The 13,460-nt window shown below is 44.6% G+C and overlaps 1 protein-coding gene across 16 annotated transcripts in view; it reads right to left on the reverse strand.

The window, feature by feature from the left end:
- Positions 1-13,460, reverse strand: part of rbm47 (RNA binding motif protein 47) — a 219,612-nt gene that overhangs the window by 8,509 nt on the left and 197,643 nt on the right. For 12 of the 16 annotated variants that reach the window (XM_033027537.1, XM_033027484.1, XM_033027459.1 and 9 more), the window contains 2 exons: positions 10,129-10,335; positions 797-957 (listed from right to left, as the gene is read on the reverse strand). In XM_033027537.1, the coding sequence (XP_032883428.1) occupies positions 797-957; positions 10,129-10,335 (368 nt within the window). The remainder of the gene's footprint in view (positions 1-796; positions 958-10,128; positions 10,336-13,460) is intronic. The other 4 variants (XM_033027450.1, XM_033027551.1, XM_033027544.1 and 1 more) reach the window with 4 other exon arrangements.

Here is a 13,460-nt window from a genome sequence, read left to right on the forward strand (position 1 = left end):
ATGGTTCCTTGAAGGTCGAGTCGCAGGTGGATAAGGTGGTCAAAAAGGCTTTTGGCACTTTAGCCTTCAATAGTAAGAGTATTGAGTGTAGAAGTTGGGAGGTCATGTTGTAGTTGTATAAGATATTGGTAAGACTGCATTTAGAATATTGTGTTCAGTTCTGGGCACCATGTTATAGGAAAGATATTGTCAAGCTTGAAAGGGTTCAGAAAAGATTTACGAGGATGTTGCCACAAGAGGTTGAGTAGACACAAAATGCTGGAGTAACTCAGCGGTTCAGGCAGCATCTCTGGAAAGAAGGAATGGGTGACGTTTCAGGTTGAGTAGGCTGGGTCTCTATTCCATGGTACGCAGGAGGATGAGGGGTGATCTTATCGAGGTGTACAAAATCATGAGGAATAGATCGGTTAGATGCATACTCTTGCCCAGAGTGAAGGAATCGAGGACCAGAGGACATAGGCTTATGGTGAAAGGGAAAAGATTTAATAGAAGACTGAGGGGTAACATTTTCACACAAAGGGTGGTGAGTGTATGGAACAAGCTGCCAGAGGAGGTAGTTGAGGCTGGGACTATCCCATCGTTTAAGAAACAATTAGACAGGTACATGGATAGGACATGTTTGGAGGGATATGGACCAAGCGCAGGTAAGTGGGACTAGTGTAGCTGGGACATAGTTGGCCGGTGTGGACAAGTTGGGCCGAGGTGCCTATTTCCACACCTGTATTAACCTCTGACTATGAGAGGAAAAAAAGTCTAAAATTTCATCCTTAAAAGGAAAAGTAGTTTTTTAAATAACCTGAAAAGGCGGAGGGGTGATCGGTGCTCCGTTTGGATCAGTTTGAACAGCAATAGGATTAAGAACATGTTCCATTGGATGCATTTTGTTTTCTTCCATTAGCTTAGTGCCCGGAGCTGCCTGAAACACTTGATATTGGGGTCCAATGGAAGGGATGGCCACTGAAATCAGATAAAATACATTTAAAACAGATTAGAATCCATTTTTCAAATCACTAGCTATAATATTACTATAATGCAATTTCTTGACATATATAATTACACAAAAGGATTTTAAAAGAACCTAGCAAAGAACATGAAAAATAACTTTGAATACTGGATACAGATAAAATGTAATTCAGACGCAGAAAGCAGCCTGTAAATAGACCACTGCATTCTCTCTTGTGTTTTCATCATATTTCACTGGCACCAGCTTTGTAGTCCTTGTCGTGATTGATCAATGGCTACAGGAGCCACAGAGGGTTATTGGGAAACTTTCAATGGTTTATTTTCTACTGTTTGCAATTACTCACACAGTACAAATATGAGATGAGTAGCATGATCAATAAAGAAATGGCCATGTAACAAATGGCAGAGAAAAATCAAAGACATTGCAGACATAATATAATATCATTCAACTTTAATATTAATTGAAAAGGGGAACGAACGGCCAAGACTGAAATGACTAACTTTAATACAGTCTGCAGAATCCGAGAAAGAATTAAAATAGCCATGATACTTTCCCTCTATCAATCCGGTGTTTTTCAATCGTACAATTTAAAGTCACTCATTTTGATAGCAATAAAGATATTTACTGAAAGGCAGTGGGATCCTTCCTTTAGAAGCTGTTTACCAGAACACCGCCTAGATTGGCTATATTGGCTACGTGGATATTGGATAGACTTAAGCCAAGAATATAAAGGAGGATAGTAAAAGCTTCTTTAGGTATGTGAAGGGGAAACAAAGTTAAGACCAAAGTTGGACACTTGAAGACTGAAAAAGGTGAATTTATTATGGGGAACAAGGAATTTATTATGTGGGTCCAAGTCAGCATGGATTTACGAAGGGGAAATCATGCTTGACTAATCTTCTGGAATTTTTTGAGGATGTAACCAGAAAAATGGACAAGGGAGAACCAGTGGATGTAGTGTACCTGGACTTTCAGAAAGCATTTGATAAGGTCCCACATAGGAGATTAGTGGGCAAAATTAGGGCACATGGAATTGGGGGTAGAGTGCTGACATGGATAGAAAATTGGTTGGCAGATAGGAAACAAAGAATAGGGATTAATGGGTCCCTTTCAGAAAGGCAGGCAGTGACTAGTGGGGTACCGCAAGGCTCGATGCTGGGACCGCAGCTATTTACAATATGCATCAATGATTAAGATGAAGGGATTCAAAGTAACATTAGCAAATTTGCAGATGACACAAAGCTGGGTGGCAGTGTGAACTGTGAGGCGGATGCTATGAGAATGCAGGGTGACTTGGACAGGTTGGGTGAGTGGGCTGGTGAGTAGCAAAAACAGGAAGGCAGATTATTATCTAAATGGTGTCAAGTTGGGAAAAGGGGAAGTACAACGGGATCTGGGGGTCCTTGTTCATCAGTCAATGAAAGTAAGCATGCAGGTACAACAGGCAGTGATTGGGGGTTCAGTATTGATGTGGATAGAGAACTGGCTGGCAGACAGGAAGCAAAGAGTAGGAGTAAACAGGTCCTTTTCAGAATGGCAGGCAGTGACTAGTGGGGTGCCGCAAGGCTCAGTGCTGGGACCCCAGCTATTTACAATATATATTAATGATTTGGACAAGGGAATTGAATGTAACATCTCAAAGTTTGCGGATGACACGAAGCTGAGGGGCGGTGTTAGCTGTGAGTAGGATGCTAGGAGGCTGCAGGGTGACTTGGATAGGCTGGGTGAGTGGGCAAATGCATGGCAGATGCAGTATAATGTGGATAAATGTGAGGTTATCCACTTTGGTGGCAAAAACAGGAAAGTAGACTATTGTCTGAATGGTGGCCGATTAGGAAAAGGAGATATGCAACGAGACCTGGGTGTCATGGTACACCAGTCATTGAAAGTAGGCATGCAGGTGCAGCAGGCAGTGAAGAAAACGAATGGTATGTTAGCATTCATAGCAAAAGGATTTGAGTATAGGAGCAGGGAGGTTCTACTGCAGTTGTACAGAGTCTTGGTGAGACCACACCTGGAGTATTGCGTACAGTTTTGGTATCCTAATCTGAGGAAATACATTCTTGCCATAGAGGGAGTACCGAGAAGGTTCACCAGACTGATTCCTGGGATGTCAGAACTTTCATATGAAGAAAGACTGGATAGACTCGGCTTGTACTCGCTAGAATTTAGAAGATTGAGGGGGAATCTTATAGAAACTTACAAAATTCTTAAGGTGTTGGACAGGCTAGATGCAGGAAGATTGTTCCCGGTGTTGGGGAAGTCCAGAACAAGGGGTCACAGTTTAAGGATAAGGGGGAAATCTTTTAGGACCGAGATGAGAAAAACATTTTTCACACAGAGAGTGGTGAATCTCGGGAATTCTCTGCCACAGAAGGTAGTTGAGGCCAGTTCATTGGCTATATTTAAGAGGGAGTTAGATGTGGCCCTTGTGGCTAAAGGGATCAGGGGGTATGCAGAGAAGGCAGGTACAGGATATTGAGTTGGATGATCAGCCATGATCATATTGAATGGCGGTGCAGGCTCGAAGGGCCGAATGGCCTACTCCTGCACCTATTTTCTATGTTTTCTATGTTTCTATGTGAAGAAAGTGAATGCAGGCCATTATAACAAGAGGAGTTGAGTATAGCGACAAAGAGGTCCTTCTGCAGTTGTATGGGGCCCTAGTGAGACCACACCTGGAGTATTGTGTGCAGTTTTGATCCTCTAATTTGAGGAAGGACATTCTTGCTATTAAGGGAGTGCATGGTTGGTTCACAAGGTTAATTCCCGGGATGGCGGGACTGTCATATGCTGAGAGAATGGAGCGGCTGGGCTTGTATACTCTGGAATTTAGAAGGATGAAAGGAAATCTTATTGAAACATATAAGGTTATTAAGGATTTGGAAATGCTAGAGGCAGGAAACATGTTCCCAATGTTGGGGGAGTCCAGAACCAGGGGCCACAGTTTAAGAATAAGGGTTTTAATAAGGCATTTAGAACGGAGATGAGGAAACACTTTTTCCACACAGAGTGTTGTGAAACTGTGGAATTCTCTGCCTCAGAGGGCGGTGGAGGCCAGTTCTTTGGATACTTTCAAGAGAGAGCTTGATAGGGCTCTTAAAGATAGCAGAGTCAGGGAATAAGGGGAGAATGCAGGCACGGTGTACTGCCTTCTCCCCTTGTATATTGTCTTGGATTGTTTTTTCTTTAGCGATGGAGGTTGAGTGGAGACCTGATAGAAGTATATAAAATTCTGAGATGCACAGATAGGGTAGACACTTAGAATTGTTCCCCCCCCCTGGGCTTCTCAAGAGAACATAACTAAAGTTAAATTGTGGCACAGCTAGACACAGGGGTGGAAGGGCTATAGCGAATGGGGATTAAAATCATTAGGGGCACACATACATTTCTGCCACAATTGTGACTCCAAGATGATAATCCATATCGCCATTGTTAGAGTCAAATGTGTCAAAGAGTGACTGCAGGACATTCTGCGGGGTTAATGGGGATGAGGTGGGAGAATGAAGAGATAGCAGTCATGGTAGAAGTCAATGCACAATATAGGGAGATAGAAAACTAACTAAAGAATGTCAAAAGGTAGTAAACCCAGCTTACTCCCAGATCAATGCCCTAGCAAGAGCAGAAATATGAAGATAAATAAAACAACTGTGTGGCTCAAGGGATGGTATATGAGTTACATTTTCAAAGCATCTGAACCAGCACAGGAGAAGGCAAATGAAGTATAGTTATGGGAAGATGTAAGAATCCATTGGGTAAAGGTAAAAAAACATAGTAAGGGAAAGAAGCTGGTGGGATGAGGAGTATAGAGGCTCCTGAATTGTGGAAACAAAGAATGCAGACACTGGTTAATCCACAAAAGGACACAAACTGCTGGAGTAACTCAGCAGATACTTGCTGCCTGACCTTCTGAGTTACTCTAGCACTTTTTGCCCTCTTAAATTGTGGCCACATTGAAATGGCCACCATGGAAAGGAATATTGAATCATGGATTAAGGAATGTAGTGGAAATGTTTGTTTTCCAAAGGAAGACGATGAAATGTTGGAACTATGGCTTTTTTAAGTATATAACTGATCTGCTGGAATACACAACATGAAAATTTAGAATATAAACACATGGAGTATTAGTAAATGTAAAATGGACTAATTTACTTCAGGTAGTTAGATGTCATGAAACACAAGGGATGGTGATAAATTTGATGCATTTTGGGATGAAGATTAAGAGGCAGAATCCTCTAAATGGAAAAAGAAAATGTTAAAAGGATCAGAAGAGGATAGAAACGTAGAAACATAGAAAATAGGTGCAGGAGTAGGCCATTCGGCCCTTCGAGCCAGCACCACCATTCAATATGATCATGGCTGATCATCCACAATCAGTACCGCGTTCCTGCCTTCTCCCCATATCCCCTGACTCAACTATCCTTAAGAGCCCTAACTAGCTCCCTCTTGAAAGTATCCAGAGAACCTGCCTCCACCGCCCTCTGTGGCAGAGAATTCCACAGACTCACAACTCTCTGTGTGAAAAAATGCTTCCTCATCTCTTACCCCTTATTCTTAAACTGTGGCCCCTGGTTCTGGACTCCCCCAACATCGGGAGCATGTTTCCTCCCTCTAGTGTGTCCAAATCTTTTTCCCCATATCCCTTGATTCCTTTAGCCCTAAGAGTTAAATCTAACTCTCTCTTGAACTTACAAATTTCTACATTTTATTTTTATAAAGCAGGAAGACAAGCTAACAAAGCAGGAAAGGAGGATAGTATTGCTGGTGTAGATAATAAGGTCACAGAATGAGGAAAGTGTACTTGTTAAGAATCCCATCTATTATTGGAGTAGTTTTATTACTAAAGGTTTTCATAATGTCTCCAATGTTCCCAGGACAGGGACCAGCTGTGATTAAATAGGGCACATTTCCAAAGGAAAGTTCAAGTTCAAGTGAGTTTATTGTCATGTGTCCCTGTATAGGACAATGAAATTCTTGCTTTGCTTAAGCACACAGAAAATAGTAGGCATTTACTACAAATACTACAGATAAATGTGTCCATATACCATGATATAAATATATACACACATGAATAAATAAACTGGTAAAGTGCAAATAACAGAAAGTGGTTATTAATAATCAGAGTTTTGTCCGAGCCAGGTTTAATAGCCTGATGGCTGTGGGGAAGTAGCTATTCCTGAACCTGGTTGTTGCAGTCTTCAGGCTCCTGTACCTTCTACCTGAAGGTAGCAGGGAGATGAGTGTGTGGCCAGGATGGTGTGGGTCTTTGAAGATACTGCCAGCCTTTTTGAGGCAGCAATTACGATAAATCCCCTCGATGGAAGGAAGGTCAGAGCCGATGATGGACTGGGCAGTGTTTACTACTTTTTGTAGTCTTTTCCTCTCCAGGGCGCTCAAATTGCCGAACCAAGCCACGATGCAACCGGTCAGCATGCTCTCTACTGTGCACCTGTAGATGTTAGAGAGAGTCTTCCTTGACAATCCGACTCTCCGTAATCTTCTCAGGAAGTAGAGGCGCTGATGAGCTTTTTTGATAATTGCGTTAGTGTTCTCGGACCAGGAAAGATCTTCAGAGATGTGCACGCCCAGGAATTTGAATTTCTTGACCCTTTCAACCGTTGACCCGCTGATATAAATGGGGCTGTGGGTCCCCCTCCTACTCCTTCCAAAGTCCACAATCAGTTCCTTGGTTTTGCTGGTGTTGAGGGCCAGGTTATTGCGCTGGCACCATATGGACAGTTGCTCGATCTCTCTTCTGTATTCTGACTCATCCCCATCAGTGATACGCCCCACAATAGTGGTGTCGTCAGCGAACTTGATGATGGAGTTCGCACTGTGGTTCGCTACGCAGTCATGGGTATAGAGTGAGTACAGCAGGGGGCTGAGCACGCAGCCTTGAGGTGCTCCCATGCTGATTGTTATCGAGGCTGACACATTTCCACCAATACGAACAGACTGTGGTCTGTGGATGAGGAAGTCGAGGATCCAGTTGCAGAGGGATGCGCAAAGACCCAGTTCTGTGAGTTTGGTAACCAGTTTGGAGGGGATGATTGTGTTAAATGCCGAGCTGTAATCAATGAATAGCAGCCTGACATACGAGTTTTTGTTGTCCAAGTGGTCCAGTGCGGAGTGGAGGGCCAGCGAGATCGCATCCACCGTTGATCTGTTGTGGCGGTACGTGAACTGGAGTGGGTCCAGGTTTTTGTCGAGGTAGGAGTTGATTTGCTCCATGATCAACCTCTCAAAGCACTTCATCACCACCGGCGTTAGTGCCACTGGTCGATAGTCATTGAGGCATGTCACCTTACTCTTCTTGGGCACTGGTATAATTGATGCCCTTTTAAAGCAGGTGGGGACCTCAGAACTCAGAAGTGAGAGCTTGAAAATGTCTGTAAAAACTCCCGCCAGTTGGTCCGCACAGGTTTTTAGAACACGACCGGGTATACCATCAGGACCAGGTGCTTTTCGGGGGTTCACCCCTCTGAAGGATTTCCTGACATTGGCCTCTGTGACTGAGACTGAAATGCCATCACAGCGAATGGGGGATCGGGAAGGCACATCAGTATTCTCCTTGCCAAAGCCCGTCGGAGTGGCCGAGCTCGGGGAGGTGCGGCGCTCCCAGCCCGAGGGAGGAGCGGCGCACATGTTTGGACGGCCCAGCCCAAGGGAGGAGCGGCGCCCATGTCGGGGCTGCCCAGCCCAGCCCGAGGGAGGAGCGGCGCCCATGTCGGGGCGGCCTGGCGCGAGGCTGAGACAGTAACGGCACTCACGTGAGGGCGATCCGGCTCGGGGCTGGAACGGTGCTCCGGTGGCTGGGATGGCGTTCTGGCGGCGGTGACCTGAGTCCGGGGTTCGGCCGCGGGCCAGCGGCTGTGTCAGCAGGACTGGTGGACGGCAGCTTCGACCACCCCGGGGCGCGGTGTTTGAGCCGCGGGACTGTTTGCTACATCGCCCGGTGGGGTATCGCCTCAGCGCAGAGAGAGAAGAGGAGGGAAGAGACTGCAGCCCTAAGACTTTTGCCTCCATCACAGTGAGAAGGTGCTATGTGGACTCACTGTGGTGGATGTTAATATGTGTTTATTGTTGTTTTTTTATTGTATTGTATGTATGTATGACTGCAGGCACGAAATTTCGTTCAGACTTCGGTCTGAATGACAATAAAGGAAACCCTGTAACCCTGTAAAACGCATTGAGCTCGTCAGGGAGTGATGTTACACCGACATTCGAGCTGCCTCCTGGTTTTGCCTTGTAGGAGGTGATTGCATTCAGGCCCTGCCACAGCTGCCGAACATCTGTCTCGTCCTCCAGTTTGGAGCAGAAGTCCCTTTTGGCCTTTTTGATGGCCTTACCAAGGTCGTATCTGGTCTTCATGTAGGCCACTGTATCATTGGAGGTGAATGCCCTGTGTCTGGACTTCAGGAGAGTGCGGATCTCAAAGTTCATCCAAGGTTTCTGATTGGGAAACACTCGGAAGGTTTTTGTAGGGATGTAGTCCTCCACACATTTCTTTATGAAGTCTGTAACGACTGTGGCATATTCGTTCAAGTCCGTTGCCGAGTCCTTGAACATTGCCCAGTCTACAGACTCCAAACAGTCCTGGAGTTGTTTTTCTGCCCCCCCCGACCAGCTCTGTACTGTCCTCACTTCTGGGGGTGCGCTCTTTAATTGCTGCCTGTAGGCAGGAAGAAGCAGCACCGCGGTATGGTCGGATTTACCGAAGTGAGGGCGAGGGATAGAACGATAGGCATTCTTGATGGTGGTGTAGCAGTGGTCGAGGGTGTTAGGTCCTCTGGTGCAGCAGGAGACATGTTGGTGGAAGTTGGGGAGTGATTTCTTGAGGTTCGCCTTATTGAAGTCCCCAGCAATGGCGGTAAATGCCTCGGGGTAAGACGTCTGGTGTTTGTTGACCATGGCGTGCAGCTCCTCCAGTGCCAGACGGACGTCTGCCTGGGGTGGGATGTAGCCCGCGGTCAGGATAACGGAGGTGAATTCTCTCGGGAGGTAGAAGGGACGGCACTTCACCGCCAGATGTTCCAGGTGTGGAGAGCAGGAGTTGGACAGGACTGCCACGTCGGAACACCACGCAGAGTTGACCATGAGGCAGACGCCCCCTCCTCTCCCTTTCCCAGATGCCAGGGTACGGTCCATGCGGTGGATGGAGAACCCTTCAGGCTGGACCGAAGATAGGACCGAAGATAGGAAGCTACAGTTCTCTGACAAACAAGAGGAATTATGACGGAAAGACACAAAATGCTGGAGTAACTCAGTGGGTCAGGCAGCATCCCTGGAGAGCATGGATAGGTGTGTTTTAGGTCGGGACTTATCTTCGGTGATTGAAATCAAGATTATGAGATGAAACTGGAGGAGTTTCAAAATACGATGCATTTTAACAAAGTAAATAAGGAACAAAGATGTCCTCACTAGTCAGCAAGCTGGGTAAATTGAGGATGCAGATTTAAGACATAGTGGATAGAATAAAGCAGACTGGAGATTCATAATTTTCTTTTCCATTTAGATGCTAATAAGACAAGGATTACTCCACCAGAAGCTATTATTTAAACAAAATCCAGAATCACATTTAAAATAAAAAGTGGATGCTTGAAAAAAAGCAGTTACCAAAGTGAATGGAAATGCTCAGCAAAAAGGGTTAAACAGTAATTATTTTAGGATTACTAGCATGGCAAGTGTAGACCAAATCTCTCATCTAGGCTATAGAGCTTTGTAATATTAAGATGTCACTATTTATTTCACCTCAACTTGATCAAGATTCAACATGGGATCATTTCACTTCTAGGCTATGGGGCAATTTATGAGGGGCAGTCAATTCTATGTGGAATTTCAAGCCTTGGCAATGTTGTTCGGATTGTTTCTAGTTTGCAACCCGAATCTCCAGTACATGTGTAGCACCACTGATAGTCTGGTGTAAGCCATTCATAACCACATGTAATGCAGATCCTTTCCCTCTTGGGTGACCTACTGCTTCCGTGAGAAAATAATTGATATGAAATCCATGGGACTTCAATTGTGACAGCTTTTCACTTAATTGGGATTATATGTTACCCTAAAGGAATATTTTAAAATCCTAAAACATTAGCTACATGTTTCCACTTTTTTTCTCTCCAATTTTTAAGGTAAATGTTTAGCAAAACATTTCCTTTACTAACCTGCACCAGGTTTCATAGCGACTGGACTGACTGAAGCCAGATCTAAGCTGGGTATCAGTTCATACGCTTTGTCCTGTTGCTTGGCCTTCCCTTCATGATATCTGCTGTAAATACCTCTGCCTGCAGAATATCCACCCAGGTACGATCCCCGAGGTCCTGCTGCTCTGTTGCCAGCTGCCCCTCTACCGCGGCCACGCACAGTGCCTGCTTTAAAAAACAGAAAGATCCAATGTTAAAAAGGTAGCTACGTCCAAAAATTCCATCTAATCATCAGATTCCAGAACGCAAGCACGATCGATTATTTGCAATAGTGTCACGACTGATCCTTTTGACCTAAAGAATTGATAGATTGTCAACATGTTTGTAAGACCATTTGTATGGTAACCTTAACATGGCAAAATATCCCAAAGCACTCGGTCGAAAATTAGCAAACAAAATTTGACGCTGAGCCACAAGAGATCCAGAAGCTTGGCTAGAGTATTAGAAAAACTTAGTTAAAAGCAGAAATGAGAGATATAAAGACAGAATATTTTCAGGACAGAATTCCAGAACTTATGGTCAGGAAAACGTAAGGCAAGGTTGCAGGTGATTGAGAGATTAAGTCTGGGGATGAACATATGCCCAGATCTGGGAATACCGTTATCCTGGAGGAATATAGAGCTGGAGGATATGTCACAGAGATGGAGAAGAATTTGAAAACAAGGACAAGAATTTTTGAATCATGGTTTTAATTGCAAGCAAACAAAAGATCATATGGGAAAGAATGAGATGAGAACAAGAGTTGGTGCAATTACTTAATGGAGAGCTGAACTTTGATTTATCTTTAGTTAACAGGGGGTAGAACCAGGGTAGCCAAGCAGAAGTGTACTGAAATTGTCAGGTTTAGAGGCTAACAATAGCATGGATTGGGATTTCACCACCAGAGTTGAGGCAGCAATGACGTTTGGATCTGTTATGGAGGTGGACAGATACAAGTCACGGATTCAGATTCAGACAAGACAGATACAATTGGTATCTCCTTGGACCCAAATTCACCCAGACAATCAGAACTCCTACTTTAAACTTCTACCTATCGATAACAGCTCTGCTTCCAACACCATATCTTATCTAAACCCACCTTCAAACTTCTGGACCCAGCTCCCTCTTTGCCCCTGGAAAGTCAACTTTCTTACCCACAGACCTCAACCTGTGAGGATAGGTGACATCACCTCCTCCACAATAATTCTCAACAATGGTACACAACAAGTATGCGTGCTCAGTACCCGACAACACTCCCTAATACACTCATGGTTCTACTGTTAAACTTGGCTCAAACTCTATCTACAAGTGTTCAGATGGCACCACAGTGGTGGGCTGGCAAGATGGAGCACAGGAAGGAGATAGGGAACTTGGTAACATGGTGTCAGGATAATACTTCTCTGACAATGTTAACAAGAAGAAGAAGCTAGTTATCGACTTCAGGAAACATGATGGAGTACATGGCAGCTTCAACGGTGCTGAAGTGCAAGTGGTTGAGAGCTTCAAGTTCCTTGGCATAATATTACCAATGATCTGTTGTGGACCAACCACGCTGATGCGCCAGTCAAGAGGGCACACCAATGCCTCGATTTCCTGAGGAAAATGAGGAAATTCAACATGTCTCCAGTAACCACCACAGAGAGCATACTGTTGGGTTGCATTACAGCTTGGTTTGGCAACAGCTCTGCCCAAGACTGCAAGAAATTGGAGAGAGTTGTGAATGAAGCTGTCCATCACACAGACCAGACTTTCCACCATTGACTCCATCCACACTTCACGCTGCCTCGGAAAAGCAGCCAACATAACCAAAGGCTTGTCTGGTCCCATCATTCAGTCTTCTCCCTGCTCCCATCGGGCAGAAGGTAGGGAAGTTTGAAAGCACGCACCACCAGTCTCAGGAACAACTTCTTCCCCTCCGTTTTGAGGCCTATTCATAAACTAGGGTACTGTCTGATTCACCTCTATCCCATTGCAGACGTTGGACTTTGTCTATGGAACTGATGCGCTATAATGCTGAGAACTATATCCTGCACTCTGTAGCTTCCCCTTTGCTTTCGCTTGTATCCGAGTTTGGCTTGAATTTGTTTATCTATGGTATTATCTGATCTGATTGGATTGCACACAAAACAAATATTTTCACTGTACCTCGGTGCATGTGACCTAATGTAAACCTAAACCTAAGGGATGTGGACAAACACTCCAAAGTCATTCTTGACCCAAGGTTGCCAGCATTCTAATTCAGTTTCAGTTCAATGATTCAATTATACTTTATTACCATATGTACCTAGGTACAGTGAAATGCTTTGTTTTTGCATACAGCTCAGTAAAATCACAGCAAGACCTCACCTAGACAGTAAACAAGTGTCGCCACGTGTCCTGGCGCCAACAAAATTACAATGCTTCACCGAACAGTCCTTTCTTCTGTCTGCCGCCCCACAATGCAGCCGCTCCCCCCCCCCCCAACACATTGGTCCTTGGTTTTCTCCAGTTTTCTCCCACACTCTAACAACAGCCAGGTTTGTAAGTTTGTAAGTTTGAAACAAATATTTTAATTTACTTAGTATTTGCCTGGTGAAGATGTCTCCTTAACACTGAACATGTGTTTAACAAAAAAACAGCCTGACCATTTTGAGACAGTCTAGAGAGGTAGAGCCAATTCACAGCCGAATGTCGCCAGCTCACTTGTTAAAATTGACATCACTTTTGGCTGATTTTGTGATGAAGCCGTATTTAGATGAAAAATAAGATAGGCCTAGGCATGTATCTTTTGGGGACACCAGATGCAAGTAGAGAAAATTATTAACGAGCTCTCTTGCTAAAACTGGATAAATAAACACAGAAGTAGGACAGGTTGGGTGAGTGGGCAGATGCATGGCAGATGCATGGCAGATGCAGTTTAATGTGGATAAATGTGAGGTTATCGACTTTGGTGGCAAAAATAGGAAGGCAGATTATTATCTGAATGGTGTCAAGTTAGGAAAAGGGGAAGTACAACGTGATCTGGATGTCCTTGTTCATCAGTTACTGAAAGTAAGCATGCAGGTTCAGCAGGCTGTGAAGAAAGCTAATGACATGTTGGCCTTCATAACAAGAGGAGTTGAGTAAAGGAGGAAAGAGGCCCTTCTGCAGTTGTACAGGGCCTTAGTGAGACCACACCTGGAGTATTGTGTGCAGTTTCGGTCTCCAAATTTGAGGAAGAACATTCTTGCTATTGAGGGAGTGCAGCGTAGGTTCACAAGGTTAATTCGGGGATGGTGGGACTGTCATATACGTTGAAAGAATGGAGCAACTGGGCTTGTATACAATGGAATTTA

Source organism: Amblyraja radiata, chromosome 1 (assembly GCF_010909765.2).
Source record: "Amblyraja radiata isolate CabotCenter1 chromosome 1, sAmbRad1.1.pri, whole genome shotgun sequence".
Taxonomy (NCBI): domain Eukaryota; kingdom Metazoa; phylum Chordata; class Chondrichthyes; order Rajiformes; family Rajidae; genus Amblyraja; species Amblyraja radiata.